Consider the following 26,615-nt stretch of genomic DNA (forward strand, 5'->3'; position numbering starts at 1 on the left):
ACTTCTGCCCAATGTATAGTGCATTCAGAGAGTATTCAGACCCCTTGACTTCTAAAATTGATTAAACTGTTGATTTTCCTCATCACTCTACACACAATACCCCATAATACAAAGCAAACACTTTTTTATTTTATTTTTATAAACTGAAATATCACATTTAAATAAGTATTCAGACCCTTTACTCAGTACTTTGTTGAAGCACCTTTGGCAGTGATAACAGCCTCGAGTCTTCTTGGGTATGATGCTACAAGCTTGGCACACCTGCATTTTGGGAGTTTCTCCCATTCTTCTCTGCAGATCCTCTCAAGCTCTGTCAGGTTGGATGGGGAGTGTCGCTGCACAGCTATTTTCCGGTCTCTCCAGAGATGTTCGATCAGGTTTAAGTCCGGGCTCTGGCTCTGGCTCAAAGACATTCAGAGACTTGTCCCGAAGCCACTCCTGCGTTTGTCTTGGCTGTGTGCTTAGGGTCGTTGTCTTGTTGGAATGTGAACCTTCGCCCCAGTTCTTCAAAGCTGCAGAATTTTTTGGTACCCTTCCCCAGATCTGTGCCTCGACACAATTCTGTCTCTGAGCTGTAAGGACAATTCCTTCAACCTCATGGCTTGGTTTTTGCTCTGACATGCACTGTCGACTGTGGGACCTTATATAGACAGTGTGCCTTTCCAAAGCATGTCTAATCAATTGAATTTACCAGAGGTGGACTCCAAATTGTAGAAACGTCTCAAGGATGATCAATGGAAACAGGATGCACCTGAGCTCAATTTCGAGTCTCATACCAAACTACTTATTTAAAGATTTTCCAAAACATGCATCCTGTTTGCAATAAGGCACGAAATTAATACTGCAAAAAATGTGGCAAAGCAATTCAATTCTTGTCCTGAATACAAAGTGTTATGTTTGGGGCAAATCCAACACAACACATTACTGAGTACCACTCTCCATATTTTCAAGCATAGTGGTGGCTGTTGCATGTTAGGGGTATGCTTGTAATCGTTAAGGACTGGGGAGTTTTTCAGGATAAAAAATAAACTAGATCCTAGAGGAAAACCTGGTTCAATCTGCTTTCCACCAGACACTGGGAGCCAAATTCAACGTTCAGCAGGACAATAACCTAAAACACAAGGCTAAATATACACTGGAGTTGCTTACCAAGATGACACTGAATGTTCCTGAGTGGCCTTGTTACAGTTTTCACTTAAATCAGCTTGAAATTCTGTGGCAAGACTTGAAAATGGCTGTCAAGCAATGATCAACAACCAACTTGACAGAGCTTGAATAATTATTTTAATAATAATGTGCAAATATTGTACAATCCAGGTATGCAAAGCTCTTAGACTTACCCACAAAGACTCACAGCTGTAATCGCTGCCTAAGGTGATTCTAATCTGTATTGACTCAGTGGTGTGAAGACTTATGTAAATTAGATATTTCTGTATTTCATTTTCAATAAATTAGCAAACATTTCTAAAAACATGTTTTCACTTTGTCATTATGGGGTATTGTTCGTAGAGGGGTGAGGAAAATCAACAACAATTTACTCCATTTTGAATTCAGGCTGTAACACAACAAATGTGGAATAAGTCAAGTGGTATGCATACTTTTTGAAGGCACTGTATGTACCGTAATTTTCTGACTATAAGCCGCGCCTTTTTTCCCATTTTTCGACCCTGCGGCTTATATAACGGTGCGGCTAATCTATTGATTTTTACAGCTAACGGCCACTAGAAGACCTCCTAAATCTATGGATTTTACAGGTTACAGTCCACCAACTTTAACTCTATGGGCTCTATGACCGGTCCGCGCCCCCCACCTTTAAGCGGCGGGCTCCAGCAGGAAAAGCTGGAGGCCGGAAAAGAGTGAGAAAAACTAAAAGTGGAACCGAGAGTGGTACGAGAGACAGAACGAGAGACAGAATGAGAGCAAGACAGACAGACATTACGAGAGCGAGACAGTTTGTCTCTTTTCCGACAATCCCCTCTGTGCACGAACCCTTACATATGGTAATTAAACATTAAAACACCTGCGGCTTATAGTCCAGTGCGGCTTATATATGTACACATCATTCAATATCATTCAATTTAGCTGCTGCGGCTTATACTCCGGTGCGCCTTATAGTGCGGAAAATACGGTATATGCATCTCTGGAATACATTTTAAGGCATTACATGCATTTTGCTTGACTGCACCTAAATATAAACAGTACCAGCACCCAAAATGAGTACCGCCACCTATTTTAGTCCAAGTCAAGCACTGATTTTAGCAAAGATGCAAATGTATGTACATGTACAATCACCCAACTGTTATTGTTGTCCCAGAGAACTAGAAGTTACAATGTCAGTTGAATTAAACAACACCTGCATCAATGAGAACACAAATCCAGCCCCTCAACCCCCCTTGAGCTTATAGGGATAACCAGTGAGCAAGATCAGCTCAGTATCCCCCTTCTTAATCCTCTGCCTGCAGTGTGGCCACTTGCTCTTTGACAGAAGCTTTGGAGAGGAACGCTTTTGTCTCCTGTTTTCCTCCTCTGGTCTTGTGCCACTGAGCCTGGTGGGGAAAGGAGGGTTGGGGTGTGTGTGTGTGCGGGGAGAGTGACTGTGTTTATGTGTGTGTGTGTGGAGGTGCACATATATATATTGTCATGTTTGTGGAAGTGTGGGGAATAGGAGTCTGCTGTGGTGGGTTCTGCCTCAGAGAGCACACATCTTTTGACTCCTCTGGCTGAGATTGGGGGATTAGCCTAATAGCCTATATACAGGAGCTTTAACAACAGTCCGCCCATCTCCACTGCACTTGCTACTGGTTCAGGTTTCTACTGGGTCCTTGTACAGACAGACAGAGCGGTTTGACAGAATGGGGGGAAGAGGGTGGACAACCTATTGTACTCCTGGCACTGTATTAAATATATGCACATGGAAGGTGCACTTTGCATGCTAATAGGGTTTCCTGGCTTTTGGCCTTTTGGCTTTAGCCGCTCTATGGGGGACTAGTGCCAAGATTAAGTGGTTCCAAGGACAGCCTGTCAGCCTCTCTTGGTTTTCATCAACAAACCGATTACTAGTTTGTCGTATCCCTTCAGCCAGACCTTTTAAACACCACACAATGCTTCCCTTATCTCTTTAATCTCTCCAGACGCACCAAGATCCATTCGTGAGGTGACCTAGCCTTGAGTTCCCGGCTTCCTCACATTCGTCTTGGGAGGTCAAAACCAACCGGTCTCTTATTAAACCCCCAAACCAGCAGGGTGGGGGAGGGGGTGTCGGCTAACGCTTTAACATGTTGACCACTGTTTGACCTGAGGAAGGATGTGGCAGATGTCAGGCTGATGCTTGGGTAGTCGTCCAAGGACATGTAGTGGGGTCCTAGGAGGGCAGTTGGCCCCTCGATCATCTAGAATCTATACCTCTCTCTCCCTGTTTTTCCTCCTTTCTTTCCTGCTTTCCTCTTTTACACAGGTCATCTCTGATCCACCCTGCACTATTTATATGCCCTAAGCCCCAGCAAAAGCCAGGGTGTTTTTCTGTACAGCTCATTGGTTAATACACCTCTGTCAGATGACCCACCACCTCTCAATTACAGCTGGGTTAGATTAGGTTGGATATTTTACCCCTACTACGTTTTTTATATTTTTTATATTCAATAAACACAAAGTGTTTGTGTCTAATTTGTAATGGGACCGGGCAGATACAGTGCATTCGGAAAGTATTCTGACCCCTTGACTATTTTACATTTGAGAACAAGAGTGTTAAGTTAAACCTACATTTTGGAACGCACTTTGTGCTAATCTACTGGGCTTTGCTTTCAGTGAAGCCAGGCCACCAGATGGATTTTGTGTGGAAATGGTGTCTATAATGGGACTCACTGGACCTGAGAGATGTGATAGTGTAAAACCCCTGCTGTATGTCAGTCCTGTTTTCTTAGGTCAATTTAGCTGTATTGGCCTCTCCAGCCTGCTAAAGGGAAATGCAATGAACATCCATCACACAGCTAGGACAGTAATATTTTCTCCCAGAGAGGCAACTGCCTAGAAATATGAGACAGGGTTAAGATATAATCTTATAAAGCAACACAGATGAGTCCTCTGTGGCAATTTAACTTGGATTTCCCTTGCAGTTCTCTTTCAGTTCTCATTCATTTATCGTTCATTTCTCATCTCAACCTCACCTCAGATGGTGGGAAATAAAATGACAAGCAAAGTGAGTCAGCGAGATGGTGAGCGCATGCAGCCTAACATGCAGAGCAGGTGTATTATTAATGAGGTTACACTTGAATACAAAGAGAGTCCCCTTCTGCTTTGATCCACAGCCCTTTTTTTTGCCTGTCTCCTCTGCGCTATACCCTTGTCGGAGGCTGATAGAAGCTGGTGAAATGGATGGGGGGGGGGGGGGGGTTTAAGATGCTATGTTGTTGATCATTAATGGCCTCGGGGTCCGACTCTTAAAGAAGCAGGTCGGTGGCCCTTGTCAACCGTCACAACATTGGTTATTTTTGGAGAAAGGTAATCAGGGTGAGGAATATAGAGGGAATGTAGAGGATGGTGATGGATGTGTTCTCTAGTGGACTCTGACACTTATTGGGACAGCATCTATCCTGAATGGATTGATATTGACACAGGCACTGAGGGTTAAGAGGACAGCCAGATAGATATAGCCCACTGGGCACAAACTGGTTGAATCAACGTTGTTTCAACTTAATTTGTCAACATATTGTGACGTGGAATCTATGTGGAAAATAGATTGGATTTAAAAAAGCTGTTTTGAGGGTGAAATTTCAACACAGGATTATGTCATCATGGTAACCAAATTTCAACATAGACAAAACTTTTATAAAAAATGTTGAATTTTTACCTTGAAAACAACATCAGATCTTCAACGTTATGTTCACTATTAGAAGAAAAAAATCAATAGGCTAGGCAGCACCTCCTACTGGAGAATTGATCTATCTACAGCTACACTTTGGTCTCCCAGCCCTGTTTAGTTATGATATTTGTCACTGTAAATTACCAATGTGCTATCGTGAGAATGACTGTTGAGAGATCTCCACTTAAAAACTAAATCGATTCACTGTTGCTGTCGAAGACATTCTAAAGGGTACCCCTAGAGTCGATGTATGCGTGTCTGTTTAAGCTAGAGATATCAATTTTTGGGGGGCCCGCGTTACAGCCAGCTATATCGGTCTACTAATACAGGACTATTAAAGGCCGAGTGCATAACTTTTGTGAGTTTTTTTTCTTCTAAATATATATATATATATATATACAGTGAGGGAAAAAAGTATTTCATCCCCTGCTGATTTTGTACATTTGCCCACTGAAAAAGAAATTATCAGTCTATAATTTTAATGGTAGGTTTATTTGAACAGTGAGAGACAGAATAACAACAAAAAAATCCAGAAAAACGCATGTCAAAAACGCTATACATTTATTTGCATTTTAATGACGGAAATAAGTATTTGAACCCTCTGCAAAACATGACTTAGTACTTGGTGGCAAAACCCTTGTTGGCAATCACAGAGGTCAGACGTTTCTTGTAGTTGGCCACAAGGTTTGCAAACATCTCAGGAGGGATTTTGTCCCTCTCCTCTTTGCAGATCTTCTCCAAGTCATTAAGGTTTCGTGGCTGACGTTTGGCAACTCGAACCTTCAGCTCCCTCCACAGATTTTCTATGGGATTAAGGTCTGGAGACTGGCTAGGCCACTCCAGGACCTTAATGTGCTTCTTATTGAGCCACTCCTTTGTTGCCTTGGCCGTGTGTTTTGGGTCATTGTCATGCTGGAATACCCATCCACGACCCATGTTCAATGCCCTGGCTGAGGGAAGGAGGTTCTCACCCAAGATTTGACTGTACATGGCCCTGTCCATCGTTCCTTTCATGCGGTGAAGTTGTCCTGTCCCCTTAGCAGAAAAACACCCCCAAAGCATAATGTTTCCACCTCCATGTTTGACGGTGGGGATGGTGTTCTTGGGGTCATAGGCAGCATTCCTCCTCCTCCAAACATGTCGAATTGAGTTGATGCCAAAGAGCTCCATTTTGGTCTCATCTGACCACAACACTTTCACCCAGTTCTCCTCTGAATCATTCAGATGTTCATTGGCAAACTTCAGACGGGCATGTATATGTGCTTTCTTGAGCAGGGGGACCTTGCGGGTGCTGCAGGATTTCAGTCATTCACGGCGTAGTGTGTTACCAATTGTTTTCATGGTGAATATGGTCCCAGCTGCCTTGAGATCATTGACAAGATCCTCCCGTGTAGTTCTGGGCTGATTCCTCACTGTTCTCATGATCATTGCAACTCCACGAGGTGAGATCTTGCATGGAGCCCCAGGCCGAGGGAGATTGACAGTTCTTTTGTGTTTCTTCCATTTGCGAATAATCGCACCAACTGTTGTCACCTTCTCACCAAGCTGCTTGGCGATGGTCTTGTAGCCCATTCCAGCCTTGTGTAAGTCTACAATCTTGTCCCTGACATCTTTGGAGAGCTCTTTGGTCTTGGCAATGGTGGAGAGTTTGGAATCTGATTGATTGATTGCTTCTGTGGACAGGTGTCTTTTATACAGGTAACAAGCTGAGATTAGGAGCACTCCCTTTAAGAGTGTGCTCCTACTCTCAGCTCGTTACCTGTATAAAAGACACTTGGGAGGCAGAAATCTTTCTGATTGGGATGGGGTCAAATACTTATTTCCCTCATTAAAATGCAAATCAATTTATAACATTTTTTTCATGCATTTTTCTGGATTTTTTTGTTGTTATTCTGTCTCTCACTGTTCAAATAAACCTACCATTAAAAATATAGACTGATCATTTCTTTGTCAGTGGGCAAACGTACAAAATCAGCAGGGGATCAAATACTTTTTTCCCTCACTGTATATGTTGTATTAATATTATTTAGATTTTTCAGGGGGTGCTGCAGCACCCTCAACACCTCTACTTCCTGCGGCTACGGCTACAGCGATGTTTGTCAAACCAGGAGACATCCCGAAAATCGGTCTTCTCACGAAAATGTCTGTAGTGTCAGAACGGTTTGGCCTACAAACTAACATGACCCCTCTATGGAAAGATGAGACTCTCACGAACACTATGGTGTTATTTTGCTCTACGACCCCCACAAGCGTCATAGGACTTGTCGGATGTCGGTACCGCCGATCTGCCAATTTCTGTCTGTTGTGTCCGAACAGTTTCGACTACACACTAATATGACCCCACCATCGAAAGGTGAGACTCTCACAAAAACGTACATCTCGGTTGATTTGCTCTAGGATGCCTCTCAAGCTTCACAAGACTCGTCTGAAGGTAGCCCGGTACTAGTTTAAAAAAAATATGGAAGTATATACTGTATGGAAGTACTTCTGTGCCAAAAAAAGGGTTAAATATGGGTAACAATTTATAAAAATTATTTCCTGATCTTTCTTATATCTCTCAGATATAGGACAGACACTTCAAAACATACTTCCTTTTTATTTTAGTTTTGATTATCTGTTTTGCCATGCATGAATGTGTTATTCAATGCATTTCTGTGGTCTAATAGCAGTAAGGCCAAATTCAATGTTTCATCAAATAATCAAATAATATAATTATTTGGGATACTTACAGGGGTCCTCAAATTCAAAATCAAATAGCTAAATGATCCTTGGTATGAACATCTTAAAACAATTCCATATTTTAGCTTAGTCGAAACCCAGCCCCGGGCCCTTTGACCTCAAAACCCAGCCCCGGGCCCTACATTTACATAATTTAGCAAAATGAAATGTGACCATACTTTATCACTCATATATCATCAATGATGCTATTTAGGCCTACATAGCATTTGCAAAATCATCAATATTGTTTCAATTCAACCCAGAATACAAAAAAAAAACATGTTTACAATACAATAGGCCTAGGGTTTGAAGCTCTGGTTGATTAAAAATGTATTGATTGGGCCTTCCGAGTGGCACAGCAGTCTAAGGCGTCACTACAGACCCGGGTTTGATCCTGGGCTGCATCACAACTGGCCGTGGTCGGGAGTCCCGTAGGGCGGTGAACAATTGGCCCAGTGTTGTCCGGGTTAGAGGAGGGTTTGGCCAGCGGTCTTTATTTGGCTCATCGCGCTCTAGCGACTCTTGTGGTGGGTTGGGTGCCTGCAGTGGCACAAATGGAACTATCCAAGCAGAAGATAAATCTCCTTAAAATGTTGATATTTGGTTGCAATGACAACCAAACACAATTCAATATCACTTTTGAAATACAATAAATAGCCTATAAACTTGTCGACAAGTTAACAAATTATATGTTGGATTCACGTCTCCAACTCAACCAAAAGTTAAAGAATGGGATTAAGCCAGTGATGCAGATGGAACTATCCAAGCAGTAGATACATCTCCTTTAAATGTTGATATTTGGTTGTGTTGTCAACCAAACACCATTCAATATTAATTTTGTAATACAGTAAAGTTAAGGCTATCGTACAAAATAATGTAACATTCAACCTTAAAATGAGTAACACATCCATGGCCGCATTGAGGTTACTGTAACTAAACATTTATTCTTATGTAGAGCGTGCATGTTCAAGATAGCATTCGTAGGTCATCGTAGGCCTGTGGATAATTGCTGTAATAATCTGTGTAGAATCTTGAACGGCATTGATCACTTGCACAATGTAATGTAATCTCAACTGCAATCCAGGTCATTTGGTTCTGCTATTAGATGAAGCATAGTGAGAGCATATTATTCTGTTGTATAAATAAACAAACTATCTGACATTGTATTCCCATTTGAACTTTGCTGTGCTTTTAAATGGTTGAAAGCGCAGTGATAGACATTTGGGTGAAAAATATCAAAATGTTTCCATTTGAATTTGGTTGTGCATTTAGATGGTTGAAAGCATAGTAATTGGAAATTCAACATATTTTTGGCTGTCTTTTTGAGGGGGTGAATAAAGGTTTTAATCTCATTGATCAACGTCTCAACCAAATATGACCCATTATCCACATTGAAATGATGTGGTGTGCCCAGTGGGAAGCCACTACAAAAATGGCTTCCAGACAAAACAAGTGCAAGTGTTTTGTCTGGCTTAATTGAAAAACAAAACAAATGGAGTGTCTGTTGGTTTACTTAGACATTTTGTGCATTCTTTTTCTCAGGGCTGTCTGCTTAAAAACCAATTAACTACTTTGTAACTGTCCTTCTGATCCAGTGTTTCTCAACAAATAAAATTACCAGACCCAGGCACTGGCAAGCTATAGTCTTTCTAGTACCAGGAATTGACAAGCAATAGTCCTTCCTGCTTGGGGACAGCTTACATTACAAATATCACTTTAGAACTGCCTAAATCAGTGTCAGCTAACCTTCTCAGGAACTGGTCAGCATCATCACAGGGAACAGGATCGGTCCATGGGCTGGATATTGAGAAACAATTAATGTACTGTCATGAAGGAGCATCTTTCAGAGAGGAGAACACCATGAGGTACAGTTGAAGTCGGAAGTTTACATACACCTTAGCCAAATACATTTAAACTCAGTTTTTCACAATTCCTGACATTTAATCCTAGTAAAAAATCCCTGTCTTAGGTCAGTTAGGATCACCACTTTATTTTAAGAATGTGAAATGTCAGAATAATAGTAGAGAGAATGATTTATTTCAGCTTTTATTTCTTTCATCACATTCCCAGTGGGTCAGAAGTTTACATACACTCAATTAGTATTTGGTAGCATTGCCTTTAAATTGTTTAACTTGGGTCAAACGTTTCGGGTAGCCTTCCACAGCTTCCCACAATAAGTTGGTGAATTTTGGCCCATTCCTCCTGACAGAGCTGGTGTAACTGAGTCAGGTTTGTAGGCCTCCTTGCTCGCACATGCTTTTTCAGTTCTGCCCAAAAATCTTCTATAGGATTGAGGTCAGGGCTTTGTGATGGCCACTCCAATACCTTGACTTTGTTGTCCTTAAGCCATTTTGCCACAACTTTGGAAGTATGCTTGGGGTCATTGTCCATTTGGAAGACCCATTTGCGACCAAGCTTTAACTTCCTGACTGATGTCTTGAGATGTTGCTTCAACATATCCACATCATTTTCCTTCCTCATGATGCCATCTATTTTGTGAAGTGCACCAGTCCCTCCTGCAGCAAAGCACCCCCACAGCATGATGCTGCCACCCCCGTGCTTCACGGTTGGGATGGTGTTCTTCGGCTTGCAAGCGACCACCTTTTTCCTCCAAACATAATGATGGTCATTATGGCCAAACAGTTCTATTTTTGTTTCATCAGACCAGAGGACATTTCTCCAAAAAGTAAGATCTTTGTCCCCATGTGCAGTTGCAAAACGTAGTCTGGCTTTTTTATGACGGTTTTGGAGCAGTGGCTTCTTCCTTGCTGAGCTGCCTTTCAGGTTATGTCGATATAGGACTCGTTTTACTGTGGATATAGATACTTTTGTACATGTTTCCTCCAGCATCTTCACAAGGTCCTTTGCTGTTGTTCTGGGATTGATTTGCACTTTTTGCACCAAAGTACATTCATCTCTAGGAGACAGAACGTGTCTCCTTCCTGAGCGGTATGACGGCTGCGTGGTCCCATGGTGTTTATACTTGCGTACTATTGTTTGTACAGATGAACGTGGTACCTTCAGCCATTTGGAAATTGCTCCCAAGGATAAACCAGACTTGTGGACGTCTACAATATTTTTTCTGAGGTCTTGGCTGATTACTTTTGATTTTCCCATGATGTCAAGCAAAGAGGCACTGAGTGTGAGGGTAGACCTTGAAATACATCCACAGGTACACCTCCAATTTATTCAAATGATGTCAATTAGCCTATCAGAAGCTTCTAAAGCCATGACGTCATTTTCTGGAATTTTCCAAGCTGTTTAAAGGCACAGTCAACTTAGTGTGTGTAAACCTCTGACCCACTGGAATTGTGATACAGTGAATAATAAGTGAAATAATCTGTAAACAATTGTTGGAAAAATTACTTGTGTCATGCACAAAATAGATGTCCTAACCGAATTGCCAAAACTATAGTTTGTTAACAAGAAATTTGTGGAGTGGTTGAAAAACGAGTTTTAATGACTCCAACCTAATTGAATGTAAACTTCAGACTTCAACTGTATATCACCAAGGTGTGTTTACTCTGATTCCATTTGCTGATTTATTCTCTCTGTTATTGAGCAGCCTGTTGTGGGTATAAGGAATAGTCAATTCCAGTGAGAGCCTAGGTGACATGAGTGAGCGGTACAATCGGCTAACCAATCGCAGTGGTATCAGGGCAGTGACAGGCAGTCATTGTATCCATGCTCGTACCAAGCCCCAATCAGCTGCTAGCACTGAGACTAGGGCTTTGTACTCCTTAAAGAACATCGCTGTAGTAGCCGCTCCGGCTTTACAGCTTAATTTAAAGAAGGTCCATCAAATGAATTATTTATAACCTTAAAAAAAGCCTTCACATTGGGTTAGGCAACCATTTGTTTGAGTACTGTATGTTTAAAGGCCCAGTAAGTAAGTAACTTCCTCTGTAAATATTTGCCATTGTGATTGATTCAGCTTGCAGAACATATCTAACCTAGCTACTCAGTGGATGACAGTAGTGCAGATCCAATTGAAATGGACAAGCCATGAAAGAAGACATTTAAATTTTTGTCATTTAGCAGACGCTTTTATCCAGAGCGACTTACAGTTTGTGTGTGCATACATTTTTCATACTGGCCCCCCATGGGAATCTAACCCACAACCCTGGCGTTGCAAGCACCATGCTCTACCAACTGAGCTACAGGACGCTATACCAGCTTGATCTGGATGTTAATTCCCAGATCTATCTATCTACCCATGCAGTCAGGGTTTACTTCCATGACTAAAGGTATAGGCCTATCGCTAAAGGCTATCTGGCAGTATGGGCCAGCGTGAAGTGGTATTGCATTAAGAGGTTAAGCCTGGCCTATCTCTCCAATGGAGCATTAATCAAGAGTGTACAGTAATGGCTGTAATCATTACTATAGGGATGCCAAGTGAATTTAAAGTGAGGCGGCTAGAAACACGGGAGGGCTTTGGTTCAGTGCGGGGGGTGGGGGGGGGGACTGCTTGTGTGTGTGTGTGTGTGTGTGTACAGCAGAAGGGTTGGAGTATTTGGTCATTAGCAAGCCGCTCATTTAGATATATTTAGTCCAGATTTAAATTTTTCTACAATTTGCCTAAACGATTCAATTTATTTGTTGTGCAAAAACCATATGTATGACCGAACGTCTATCACTACACTGTCTACATGCTTAGCTGGTAATGTTGTCCTTAATGCATGCACCTATTCTATTTACCATTACATTACCAGCCATATTAGATTGAGACTGAGGTTTAACATGTTTCCATATTTTGTTTATTTATAAGAATCTATGCCTCTGTCTCGACTTAATTCAACACAGATTCAACCTCATAAAAACACTATTTTGATTGCCTTATTACCAGCTGCTTCCTCCCTCTGCATAATTCATGGGGCAGTTGTTATCAATCTCCAGGGGAACACAACACTGATTCCCATTAACATTTCATCCCACTGACTTCAAAGTCTCAGCAGAGCAGACCCCTGGACTAAGCCAATACATTGGACATGATTACTGTGGCGGTGTTAAGCTTATTTGAACAGACAGATGGATGAACAGACAGACAAACGGGCCGGGAGGCTAATAGGCGGACTTACAGATGTACGGACATGTAGGTAGAAAGACAGACAGACATAACAGAGAGCTCATGAATAAAACTGTCTTGTACAAAAAGCCTTTGCCCATTGTGTTTGAGGAGCGGCAGCCACTGGGTGGCTGGCTGGGTCTTTAATGGGGCCGTTGATTTGATGGACAGGGACAGTGAGGTGCATAATGGTATATTTGGCTCACCTTTAGCCTAGTAATGGCACCGCCACCACTGTTCTGTAGATTTGTCAAATCGAGACCTTGGAACTATAAGGTTCTATGTGACATTTTTTGGTCAAAAATGAGTTAGTCACATATAATTGATATTTCGATGGTTCTTCATATGTCTGTAAAGTTAGATCTTTGGAAAAGTACATTTTAAGTGAAAAAAATGAAAAACGAGAAAGTTATAAGGTTCTATCTGCAATCCAATCACAAGCCTGAACAAATACAGATGGACCAATCAGAACACGTCTTTGCCATCTCCCTCTAAGTATGGTCTAGGCTAGTCTAGTCAACAATAATGGCACACAATCTAAAAAACAACACTGTCAGACATCTTAAAGGAAATTATGTTGTCACGTCGTTGTTCAGTGATGTCAGCAATTCGTCTGATGATCATAATACATTTCTTAATGTATTTGATGTGTTCTGACTCGATCTTGGTAAAATAATGTGAAAACTTTGATGCTCAATATCTCAGAACTATGATTTGCGCATATAGAACCTTATAGTCCCAAGGTCACGAAATGCTAATGTTCCATGGATGGTGCACAAATTTATTAACCAAAATCCTCCAAGGACACAGAGAGAAAGCCATAATCAATATGTCTACGGAAACTACTGCAAATTGTACATATTGCAACAACACTGTAGGTGTTCCACATCCATTGAGCCTGTGAGATACATGTGAGCTCAGGCGAGATCACCAATGCATTCGTGTGTGTGTTCAGCCCATGATATGTGTGCATAGCCCATATTAAGTATGTCTTTCTCCCCAGATGACAGTGCGTCGGCAGCCAGCAGCATGGAGGTCATGGACCGCATTGCCTCCCTGGAGCAACGTGTCCAGATGCAGGAGGACGAGATCCAGCTGCTCAAGTCAGCGCTGGCTGACGTGGTGCGCCGCCTCAACATCTCTGAGGAGCAAAACGCCATGACCAACAGGAGGGGACCCACTAAAGGTAACTGACGTGTCACACAAAAAGGCACGGGCAGAGACACACAGGTACACACACACACATCCCAGGGAGGTTTTATTAACGTTCTGTGAATGGCAGATATAGGTTATTTGAAGGTATTTAAATAACGTTCTGAGAACGTTTCAATAAAACACTGCTGGCTTAGGTTAACTGTTTTGAATTCAAAGCACAGATAGGACACATGGAAATTCATTTACTAAGGCATTCATCATGCAAACACATTCCTTTTTTGTTGTGGCACAGCATCAGTGAGACTCAAACCTATGATCTTCTGTTCTCTATCCATGGAATTAGTCCACTGCGCCACCAGGATGGAGCTAGCATGCCATGTTTTTTTTTTGCTCATACAAAGCTGTTCATTTTAGTCTATTCAAACAGACCCCATTTCAAAAGAAACAAGCGCTCATTAAGATCAGGTGTGGCCAAATAGTTGGTGTGGCCAACACACCTGAACACACTTAACAAGATAGAGAATAGAGAGAGTTTTGTTGACGCTTTTAAAAAAATTATGTTTTTAAATAACATTCTTAGAACGTTCTTTAAACGTTACTGATGTTTTCTTGTGGGTTTTTATGGAATGTTTTCTTAGTGTTCTGATAACATGACTTTAAATAGAACCACGAGAAAATCTGCACAAAACGTTCTGCTGAAGTACTGAACTTCCCACAGAAGAACGTTGTTTCGTAACGTTCTCTGAACTATTTGAGAACATTCCCAATGTCAAACCAGTTGGAGAACGCTCATAGGATATTACCAAAAATGTAATTAAATGTAACCATGTTTGAACTTTTAGGAAAAGTTATGTTAAAGTAATGAAATACCAAGAAAATACGTTTTTTTGTCAAGTTCCTTAAATGTGCTGAGAATGTTCCAAAGCCAAGTAACTATCCTGCACCATTCCCAGAACGTTGTGGGAAGGTTGTATGTGAAATAAACATATGGTTCTCAGAACGTTATGTGCTAGCTGGAATAGAACTTATGGATCTCACACACACACACACACACACACACGTAAACTTTTGTTTCCCTCCCATTCCAGACCCATCTTCTCCTATTGTGTTTCTCCATCTATCTATATCTCACTGTTTACGCTACTTTCATCTTCCTGTCATCCTTTCCTGGACTCTGTTGTCGTGGTATGTGTATGTACAGCTGTAGACCCAGCTTTGATGAAAAGGTCCCCCTCGTCAGACAGCAATGGTGGAAAGCCAGGTAGGCTCTGTCCCTTCTAACATGGCCTGCCAGGTAGGCTCTGTCCCTTGTATCATGGCCTGCTTTGTGCAACTCTACAGAGCGCTACTGTGTCTTCAGTATGATGTACATTTTATGACAAAAGTCCATAGTCTCTATGACAAAAGGGAGTAGGGATGTCCTAAAATGTACATTGTACTACTGTGCACTAGTGTCCACTGAGTCTACTGACACTGAGCACATTGCCAGTGAAGGACATTCTGATGTTGTTGCACTAGACTGCATGCCACACAAGTCCCCCTAACTCAGAGTGGATGAGAGGTGGTATGCTGTGGAAACACTTGCATGGTTTTTCCTTAATTCTAGCATGTCCTGACACCCACACTAAATATCACATTATGTGGCTACAATTCACCGACAAACTTTGAGATGCTAGTTATTTGCATATTTTGGCTGTACCTTAGTGAGATACAGGATAAGTCATCGCTCCTCTGCTCTACACAGAGGCGAGCCATGGCACTTCAAAAACAGTGGTTCGTTTGAAATACACACTCCCCACTCTCTCTCTCACTCTCTGCCTGGTGCCCCTGTTTGATCTAATTCTGCTGTATCGCACACACACCACACACACACACACACACACCACACACACACACACACGCCAGCCGGGCAAAGCAAGCATAACAAACCCCACCAGCTTATCTGCAGTGATAAATATTTCAAAGCCACTGTTCTGCCGTCCATACAAATACAGGCCTTGCTACCCTTATCAGTGCTGTTAGCAATTATGCTGAGGAGGTAAAGTGGGCCCCTAATGGCGTTAGAATGGAGCGCAGGGAGTCACTCGAGGTGTGAGTGAAGGTCTAGCAGTGTGACTGCACATAAAGAGGCATGTGTCTATTGAACTGTTGTTTCAATGAATCTCAAATAAAATTTTATTTTAAATCAAATAAAATTTTATTTGTCACATGCTTCGTAAAAACAACAGGGATAGACTAACAGGGAAATGCTTTCTTCAGGGCCCTTCCCAACAATGCAGAGAGAAAAGAAAGAGAAATAGTAGAAAAAGAATAACACAAGGAATAAATGGTTCCAGACTTGGTGTATCGGTACCACTTGAACAGTCTATGACCTGGGTGGCTGGAGTCTTTAAAAAATGTTTAGGGCCTTCCTCTGACACCGCCTGGTATAGAGGTCCTGGATGACAGGGAGCTCGGTCCCAGTGAAGTACTGGGCCGTACGCACTACCCTCTGTAGCGCCTTGCGGTCAGATGCCAAGCAGTTGCCATACCAAGCGGTGATGCAGCCAGTCAAGATGGTCTCAATGGTGCAGCTGTAGAACTTTTTGAGGAGCCGAGGGCCCATGCCAAATCTTTTCAGCCTCCTGAGTGGGAAGAGGCGGTGTCGTGCCCTCTTCACGACTGTGTTGCTGTGTGTAGACTATGATAATTCCTTAGTGATGTGGATGGGGGCGTGCTTGGCCCTCCATTTCCTTTAGTCCACGATCAGCTCCTTTGTCTTGCTGACATTGAGGGAGAGATTGTCCTGGCACCACACTGCCAGGTCTCTGACCTCCTCCCTATAGGCTGTCTCATCGTCGTCGGTGATCAGGCCTACCACCCTCGTGTGGTCGGCAAACTTAATGATGGTGTTGGAGTCATGTGCGGCCATGCAGTATTGGGTGAACAGGGAGTACAGGAGGGGACTAAGCACGCACCCCTGAGGGGCCCTCGTTTTGAGGGTCAGTGTGGCGGCCGTCAGGAAGTCCAGGAACCATTTGCAGAGGCAGGTGTTTATTCCTAGGGTCTTTAGTTTAGTGTTGAGCTTGGAGGGCACTATGGTGTTGAACGCTGAGCTGCAGTCAATGAACAGAATTCTCACATAGGTGTTCCTTTTGTCCAGATGGGAAAGGGCAGTGTGGAGTGCAATAGAGATTGCGTTATCTGTGGATCTGTTGGGACGGTTTGCGAATTGGAGTAGGTCCAGGGTGTTTGGGATGTTGGTGTTGATGTGAGCCAGCCTTTCAAAGAATTTCATGGCTACAAATGTGAGTGCTACGGGGTGAGAGTCATTTAGACAGGTTACCTTGGCATTCTTGGGCACAGGGACAATGGTGGTTTGCTTCTCCTTTAAAGATTATAGAGAGCATCTGAAGCTTAATGTAAGTGTATTGTGTGTGTGCTTCCATGTGCTCTATATCTTGATTGTATTCAACCTTTCCTAGTATTTATTTTACAGGTACATCATTGTCCCATCTCATAATTACACTTCACACCTACAGTAAATAGAGTTGTAAAATGTTGGAAACTTTTCCAAAGATCCCAGGTTTTTCAGAAAAACCCAGGATTTCAGAAAAACCCAAGAACTTTGGGAACGTTTCTAGCATTTTGCAGCCCTATATCTGAATTAGAAAATTCCCAATAGCTGACCACCATGAAAAGTGTATTTTCTGCATGTTGCAGCTAGTTCAATGCAAAGCACCACTCACCCTGTGGTACTGTGTGTGTTTGTCTTACAGCTAGACCCATGATGGCTGCCCTGCCTCTAAGGCACACTGTCAACAACTGCACTGTCTTGCCAAAGAAAAGCTGCGGCACGCTACCATCCCCCACCGGCTCCAGGAAGGATGCTGCTGCACCAGCAACCAAGAGGTAAACACAGCTCAAATCCTCCCCATTACCTTCCCTTACGAAAAAAGATTGCAGTCAGAGAGCAGTATAACTCCAGTACACTGCAGTATAACTACAGTATGCTGCAAATACTGCGTCCAAAATAACACTTTTTTTACTACAGTAATTTTGCAGTGTAACTGCAGTTACAGTGCAGTATAACTGCAGTTTAGCTGCAGTACGCTGCAGTTATTCTGCAATTACTATGTCCAAAATACCACAGTCGACTGTAGTTACTGCACTTTTACTGCAGTTTCAAAACTGCTATCTTTTTTTGTAAGGGTTATGGTAGGCCTAAGGCCAGGAGTTTTCCTGACCACGTGACCTGACATAGGGCCAGTTTATGAGATATCTCTCAACAGTATTTTTTTTGTTCTGCGTAAAACCAACTCTGTTTTAGTTTTCGCTTATTGAACCTAGGGGCTTTATAAAACAGTAATGACTGTGTGTTCCAGATAACCAGATTTTGGGCATTCATATTTTAATGTTGTCAGAGTAAATTGTACCCTAAAGCTCAAGTGCACACTATTTAAATACACATTTCTACCTCACCTAAAAATTCACACAACATAGGAAATCATTGCACCTTTGGTGTGTTTATTTTACTAGTCCACACAAAGTCAACAGATTATTTTACTCCTGCAAACACACACTGTGTGTCTTTCATTGTATTACTACTATCTCCTCTGTGGCCTGTCTGCCTGTGCTCATTTTCCCCTCGCGTAAATTTCCCCTCCTCCTAAGGGAGAGCCATTGACATTTTAACATGTATAATAAACAAAGGTACAGTGCTGTCACAGGCGTCCCCATTTACACTGCGCTGGTATTCAGAGTCTGGGCATTGATTTACTGATTGGGGCTGACTGGGACCAAGGGAGTGCAGGTAATCAATCACAATTGGCTATTGGGAACAATAGGCACTCCTCCAATGATGGTAATGCCTGGAGTCTAATTATCATAATCCAGGTCTGAGGAATGGATGGTGTATGGATGGGACTATAGAGTAAATAGGTACGAAGGGGAGGAGAGGGAGGGTGGGAGGGAGTTCCTAACATGGATGCCCTATAGGTGAACCTTCTCCAGACTGAAGCAATAGATATAGAGTGATATGGAGCGGACCAAGCTAGACTCGGTAACACACTAAGGCACAGGGGAAATGTCAAGGGTCTGTTGTGTATTAATAGGACTAGAAGTGTAAATGGTTTGTCCATGCATGGGAGATAACAATGAATCCCTGGTCGTGTGCACATAGAGGCCACATTGATTCGGCCTCCATAAGATCTTGACCCCTGAACTTTAACACTTTGCACAAAGGATAGCTCACCCGCCCATACTTCCTAACTCAGTGTTATTTTAGGATGAGAAGGACGGAAGTCTGCAGGAAGCTGAATTGTTTACATTGAACACTATTATTTGTATTTGCGCTGTGTGCTGATGTTTCCACAAGAGATCCCTTCATACAGGTACACACACGCATATACTCATATTTGATCATAGACATACGGCATGTATTCCTATTCATCACAAAGACATGTTTTCACCATACCTCCACTCATGCCAGCTGATCTCTATCTCATTTAAATGGCACTTTTGCAGTCTCAACCAAAGCTCTGTTCTGTAAAGGTCATCTCTATCAAACTGACAATTTGGTCCATTACCAGACATGAGACATCCTTTTTGAACAAACTAGTATTGTCAGTTTGTATCCAATAGCCACAATACTGAACTTGATTCAAATGGATGCAAATGTTATAGTCATATACTGTATCTACACCTTAATTCTCTTAAAAATCACAGAGCGTGATACTGTACATCACCTGTCTTTTTTGTCTTATCACAATTCACTGTCTCCTTTTCCACTTCCTGTTTCCCTGTTTCCCTTCTCGGTCATGCATGCCCCCTGTCTGTCCAGTCTGTCTGGCATACCCCCCAGACTTATCTACATCACTTCTCCTCGCAGGTGAGAGGGTGGCCAAACTGTGAAGCCATCACCATCCTCAAACCTCATAATGTTACCTCAATCGATCCACGAGTCATTGAATTAACAGATCATTTCTATGAACAATGAATAACAACATTCATCACAAAAACATCTATCTCCCTGGAAAGCTGTTGCAATTGTTATTGTTACTAAGTGGACTACCCTGGTTAAATATTGATTACTGCATTGTTGGGTTTAGAGCTTGGAAGAAAGGCATTTCACTGTACTTGTCCATGTGACATTAAAACTTGAAACTTGAAACCTGAAACTTAAATGAAATGAATGAATGAATCTCTCTCTCTCTCTCTCTGTCTTTTTCTCTCTCTCTTTCTCTGTGTGTGTGTGGTGGGATTAGATCAACTACAGAAGGTGCTGCTCCCATGCCAACCTAAGTTGGCAAAGAGACCAAAGATTTCAATAAATCCCCCATGGCCTAATTAACTCCATTCCTGATCGAGGTATGCCTGCTGACTGGCATACATCAACTAACAAAGGTCCCCTCACACACACAAGCACGCACGCACGCACACACGCACACACACAAACACACACACACACACACACACACACACACAAAGATACACATAGTGCCCTCAAAGCTCATCACTAAGCTAAGGATCCTGGGACTAAACACCTCCCTCTGCAACTGGATCCTGGACTTCCTGACGGGCCGCCCCCAGGTGGTAAGGGTAGGTAACAACACATCTGCCACACTGATCCTCAACACGGGGGCCCCTCAGGGGTGCGTGCTCAGTCCCCTCCTGTACTCTCTGTTCACCCATGACTGCATGGCCAGGCACGACTCCAACACCATCATTAAGTTTGCCGACGACACAACAGTGGTAGGCCTGATCACCGACAACGATGAGACAGCCTATAGGGAGGAGGTCAGAGATCTGGCCGTGTGGTGCCAGGACAACAACCTCTCCCTCAACGTGACCAAGACAAAGGAGATGATTGTGGACTACAGGAAAAAAAAGAGGACTGAGCACGCCCCCATTCTCATCGACGGGGCTGTAGTGGAACAGGTTGAGAGCTTCAAGTTCCTTGGTGTCCACATCACCAACGAACTATCATGGTCCAAACACACCAAGACAGTCGTGAAGAGGGCACGACAAAGCCTATTCCCCCTCAGGAGACTAAAAAGATTTGGCATGGGTCCTCAGATCCTCAAAAAATTCTACAGCTGCACCATCGAGAGCATCCTGACTGGTTGCATCACCGCCTGGTATGGCAACTGCTTGGCCTCTGACCGCAAGGCACTACAGAGGGTAGTGCGTACGGCCCAGTACATCACTGGGGCAAAGCTCCCTGCCATCCAGGACCTCTATACCAGGCGGTGTCAGAGGAAGGCCCTCAAAATTGTCAAAGACTCCAGTCACCCTAGTCATAGACTGTTCTCTCTGCTACCGCACGGCAAGCGGTACCGGAGTGCCAAGTCTAGGTCCAAAAGACTTCTCAACAGCTTCTACCCCCAAGCCATAAGACTCCTGAACAGCTAATCATGGCTACCCGGACTATTTGCACTGCCCCCCCACCCCATCCTTTTTACGCTGCTGCTACTCTGTTAAGTATTTATGCATAGTCACTTTAACTCTACCCACATGTACATATTACCTCAACTAGCCGGTGCCCCCGCACATTGACTATGCAACGGTACCCCCCTGTATATATAGCCTCCCTACTGTCACTTTATTCTATTGTATATATAGCCTCCCTACTGTCACTTTATTTTTTACTTCTGCTCTTTTTTTTCTCAACACTTTTTTGTTGTTGTTTTATTCTTACTTTTTTGTTTAAAATAAATGCACTGTTGGTTAAGGGCTGTAAGTAAGCATTTCACTGTAATGTCTGCACCTGTTGTATTCGGCGCATGTGACCAATAAAATTTGATTTGATTTGATTTGATTTGACATGCTGGACCCTGTTCCAGGGGGATAACATCAGCCGCCAACGGGAGGATTGAATGGACTTTGGTCTCGCAGGCCGGATTAGACTTGAGCCTGGTAGCCATTCCAGCCAATGAACTGCTGATGGGGCCGTTCCTTTGTGAAGGCATTTTTTAATGGGCTTCTTTTTTACATGTTTCAACCATCTCTTCTTATACCATCACAAATGTGACCTTGAATGAATCACAGGGGAGAGAGAGGGAAAAGTCTCTCTCTGTCATGGATCAGTAATCGGGTTTCCTGGTATAGGGCCTTCTTTGGTGTATTATGATGGTCTGTACTTACAGTGTCATATGAGGACTTGTAGTAGATATGGTATTCATAGGTTGCTGGTATGGTCCTTGCTTGACCTTGCCACCACTCTCAAAATCAAGTTTGAAGTCTTTGATATTTCCGATGATAGATGAAAGTTATTATAAGGATTTGCAACTGAAAAATCTCTGAGGGGATACAACACTTGGGCTCCCGAGTGGCGCAGCGGTCTAAGGCACTGCATCTCAGTGCTTGAGGCGTCACTACAGACCCCCTGGTTCGAATCCAGACTGTACCACAACCGGCCGTGATTGGGAGTCCCATAGGGCGGCACACAATTGGCCCAGCGTCGTCCGGGTTTGGCCGGTGTAGGCGGTCATTGTAAATAAGAATTTGTTCTTAACTGACTTGCCTAGTTAAATAAAGGTACAAAATAATAACAATAACAGCCTATTTTAACACTATTCCCCAGACAATTAATGCTATGCTTCTTTCTTTCACCATTAAGTAATTGTATCATCCATTTTACTGTCTCTCCCCCAGAGAGAGAAATCTTGGGTACTTATTTTAAGACATTTCAAGTAACAAATCATAATTCCTTAGACAATTTATTTTAAGCACCTCTATTTATTCAAAATGCACCATCAGGTAGATTTATCATCCATTTTACCATCTCTTCCTCCAGCACTGTGAGGAGAACCAACTCCAACGAAACGATGGGTACACTGACACGTAAAGACAGCGCCGACTCCAAGAGCAACCGCACCCGCACCGGCTCTTCCGGGAGTAACTCCAGTGGCAAGAGAGCCAGTGAAAGGTACAGCCAGCCTAACAACAATAACTCATCCTCCACAGCCAGACCTGGGTAGTGTTCAGTAGGGCACACCGTAGCAAAATGTTTAAAAACAGAAAACGAAAACAAGCATTTCTTATTGGAAACCTACCGGTTATAGTCAGTTTCATAACGTTTCACCCTACTGCACATGACCCTGGGATCAAGTAGTGTTTGTTTTCTTTCAAATACTTTATCTGCACTTGATTAAACCTATCTGGCGCAATGCCTGGTTCAGTGTTGACCTTTTGTTTTTACTCACCCTGCAGCAAACTTAAGGAGCCTGTTTTCAATGCAGGTAAGAGCCAACTATATACTTATCAGTGTTGCCATGCACTCAGTGGCTCCCTGTAAGTTAGAGATTTAAAGCTTTTGAGACACATACCATAACATAACCCTGGAAAATGTCCTTGCTTTTGTTTTGCATAATCTAGAGACATATGATAGCTGTTATCAACTGACCATTTGAGCCATTGTTCGATTAAATGGTTGGATTCATACAATTTGTCAGCATTGTTTGTCAGACGTGCAAAATAAATGCAAGGTATGTTACAGGTTAAAGCCAGGTTAAAGCCAGGGCCTGCATCCCAGCAGGCAAAATTGGTTGCAAGATGTCAAAGTGTCATCATTTTGGTTATAATGATGTGATAATGACATAATTTAAACCACTTTTGCCCACTTGGTCAGTTCCCAGCTCACAGAGTACCACTCAAGGATGTTCCGTGATGTGCTGTGATGTACAGGGGTGACGTTTGTGCTGTAACGTGTTGAAAATGTTCATCCTTCAACCAATAATCATCCAACCCTCCATAACCACTTCCATCCTCCCATAAGTTCTTATTAAGCATTTCAACCTCCATTGTCATCTATGATTAGCTTTTTCCTTTCCTTACCAGGAGTCATGCACATGTACAGTGAGGGAAAAAAGTATTTGATCCCCTGCTGATTTTGTACGTTTGCCCACTGACAAAGACATGATCAGTCTATAATTTGAATGGTAGGTTTATTTGAACAGTGAGAGACAGAATCACAACAAAAAAAAACAGAAAAACGCATGTCAAAAATGTTATAAATTGATTTGCATTTTAATGAGGGAAATAAGTATTTGACACCCTCTCAATCAAAAAGATCTCTGGCTCCCAGGTGTCTGTTATACAGGTAACGAGCTGAGAAAGGGAGTGCTCCTAATCTCAGCTTGTTACCTGTATAAAAGACACCTGTCCACAGAAGCAATCAATCAATCAGATTCCAAACTATCCTCCATGGCCAAGACCAAAGAGCTCTCCAAGGATGTCAGGGACAAGATTGTAGACCTACACAAGGCTGGAATGGGCTACAAGACCATCGCCAAGCAGCTTGGTGAGAAGGTGACAACAGTTGGTGCGATTATTCGCAAATGGAAGAAACACAAAATAACTGTCAATCTCCCTCGGCCTGGGGCTCCATGCAAGATCTCACCTCGTGGAGTTGCAATGATCATGAGAACGGTGTGGAATCAGCCCAGAACTACACGGGAGGATCTTGTCAATGATCTCAAGGCAGCTGGGACCATAGTCACCAAGAAAACAATTGGTAACACACTACGCCGTAAAGGACTGAAATCCTGCAGCGCCCGCAAGGTCCCCCTGCTCAAGAACGCACATATACAGGCCCGTCTGAAGTTTGCCAATGAACATCTGAATGATTCAGAGTAGAACTGGGTGAAAGTGTTGTGGTCAGATGAGACCAAAATCGAGCTCTTTGCCATCAACTCAACTCGCCGTGTTTGGAGGAGGAGGAATGCTGCCTATGACCCCAAGAACACCATCCCCACCGTCAAACATGGAGGTGGAAACATTATGCTTTGGGTGTGTTTTTCTGCTAAGGGGACAGGACAACTTCACCGCATCAAAGGGACGATGGACGGGGCCATGTACCTTCAAATCTTGGGTGAGAACCTCCTTCCCTCAGCCAGGGCATTGAAAATTGGTCGTGGATGGGTATTCCAGCATGACAATGACCCAAAACACACGGCCAAGGCAACAAAGGAGTGGATCCAGAAGAAGCACTTTAAGGTCCTGGAGTGGCCTAGCCAGTCTCCAGACCTTAATCCCATAGAAAATCTGTGGAGGGAGCTGAAGGTTTGAGTTGCCAAATGTCATCCTCGAAACCTTAATGACTTGGAGAACATCTGCAAAGAGGAGTGGGACAAAATCCCTCCTGAGATGTGTGCAAACCTGGTGGCCAACTACAAGAAACGTCTGACCTCTGTGATTGCCAACAAGGGTTTTGCCACCATGTACTAAGTAATGTTTTGCAGAGGGGTCAAATACTTATTTCCCTCATTAAAATGCAAATCAATTTTTAAAAAATTGTACATGCATTTTTTTGATTTTTTTTTTGTTTCATATTCTGTCTCTCACTGTTCAAATAAACCTACCATTAAAATTATAGACTGATCATGTCTTTGTCAGTGGGCAAACGTACAAAATCAGCAGGGGATCAAATACTTTTTTCCCTCGCTGTACTATTAATTTATTTTACTGTATGAGTTTGTATACAGCAGCAGTAACAGTAAACACCATGAGATAAGATTAATTGTGATGAGAAAGAAGCATCTCCAGAATGGTATTGATTGCTGGGTTAATTAGACTCCACTAACCCATTAGGCTGATTTAGCTGGTGTGACTGATTAGACATACCAGCTATTGAGATGATACCTAAATAGTCCCAATGGACACCGTCCCTTCATGTAATATGTGAAATTGTTTACTGTTTTTTAGAATCTCTCTATAGCCCATCATAAGCTAATCTTCCAATAATCCTTAAAGAAATAAACAAGTGACACAAACAGTACATGCTTAGCCTATGTGAGATTATCGGCTGCTCCTGTTCTGACTTGTAGATCAGAAAGATAGATAGATAGATATATGGATAGATAGATAGATAGATAGATAGATAGATAGATAGATAGATAGATAGATAGATAGATAGATAGATAGATAGATAGATAGATAGATAGATAGATAGATAGATAGATAGATAGATAGATAGATAGATAGATAGATAGATAGATAGATAGATAGATAGATAGATAGATAGATAGATAGATAGATAGATAGATAGATAGATAGATAGATAGATAGATAGATAGATAGATAGATAGATAGATAGATAGATAGATAGATAGATAGATAGATAGATAGATAGATAGATAGATAGATAGATAGATAGAAAAAAAGGTCTTAAGCACAAAAGCCTAAGTGTTGCCAAGAAGAGGCGCTTGCATAAAATGGAGGCACAAAAGTCACAATGATGAGTAAGTCCAAGTCAGGAGCCCATGCAAAACCTCACCTGGTCCTTCTGTCCCCTTCTCTGTGAACTCACAAGGGATGCGACGAGTGACACACTGCAAAGGTAGGCCTTGGTCCTCAAGCCCCCTTACCTTAGCAGCTCTCTGGACATTGTGTTCTCCTAAGGCCTTAGAAGAAAGAGTTAATATATACATAAATGAGCCATATGTGGCATGGAGGGGTTTTAGCCAACAGACTACCCCACCATCATGGGAATTGCGCCGAAGGATATAGTCTGGTAGCTAAAATCTCGCCATGCCACAATTTGGCGTAGTCGGACAGATATTACATTGCACATATCTGATGCTATTAGAGTTAGACTACCAGCTATTGTTCTTATCTCATACGAGAACGTATAGTATAGGCTACTGACTCAGAATTATTTTGCCTTAATGATTCATAGGCCCAATTCACAGAGAGCTGCCCCATGGTAGGGGTGGGGTTGAGTTGACAGTGAGTGTGATAGTATCCCTCCCCAATATGTCAGCCAACAGTGGACTAATAAACACTATCTAACACACTGAGAGTTTGAACTGTGTGTGGTTGATTGCAGTGATTGCAGTG

The 26,615-nt window shown here is 42.6% G+C and overlaps 1 protein-coding gene across 3 annotated transcripts in view; it reads left to right on the forward strand.

The window, feature by feature from the left end:
• Window positions 1-26,615, forward strand: part of LOC311103119 (echinoderm microtubule-associated protein-like 1) — a gene marked incomplete at both ends in the record, with an annotated part of 87,084 nt that overhangs the window by 18,334 nt on the left and 42,135 nt on the right. The window contains 5 exons of one of the 3 annotated variants that reach the window (XM_084144657.1): window positions 13,645-13,827; window positions 17,555-17,687; window positions 22,540-22,704; window positions 22,989-23,017; window positions 26,089-26,115. In XM_084144657.1, coding sequence (XP_084000783.1) covers window positions 13,645-13,827; window positions 17,555-17,687; window positions 22,540-22,704; window positions 22,989-23,017; window positions 26,089-26,115 — 537 coding nt within the window. The remainder of the gene's footprint in view (window positions 1-13,644; window positions 13,828-17,554; window positions 17,688-22,539; window positions 22,705-22,988; window positions 23,018-26,088; window positions 26,116-26,615) is intronic. The other 2 variants (XM_084144658.1, XM_084144659.1) reach the window with 2 other exon arrangements.

This window comes from Coregonus lavaretus (genome assembly GCF_964263955.1).
Source record: "Coregonus lavaretus genome assembly, chromosome: 27".
NCBI lineage: Eukaryota > Metazoa > Chordata > Actinopteri > Salmoniformes > Salmonidae > Coregonus > Coregonus lavaretus.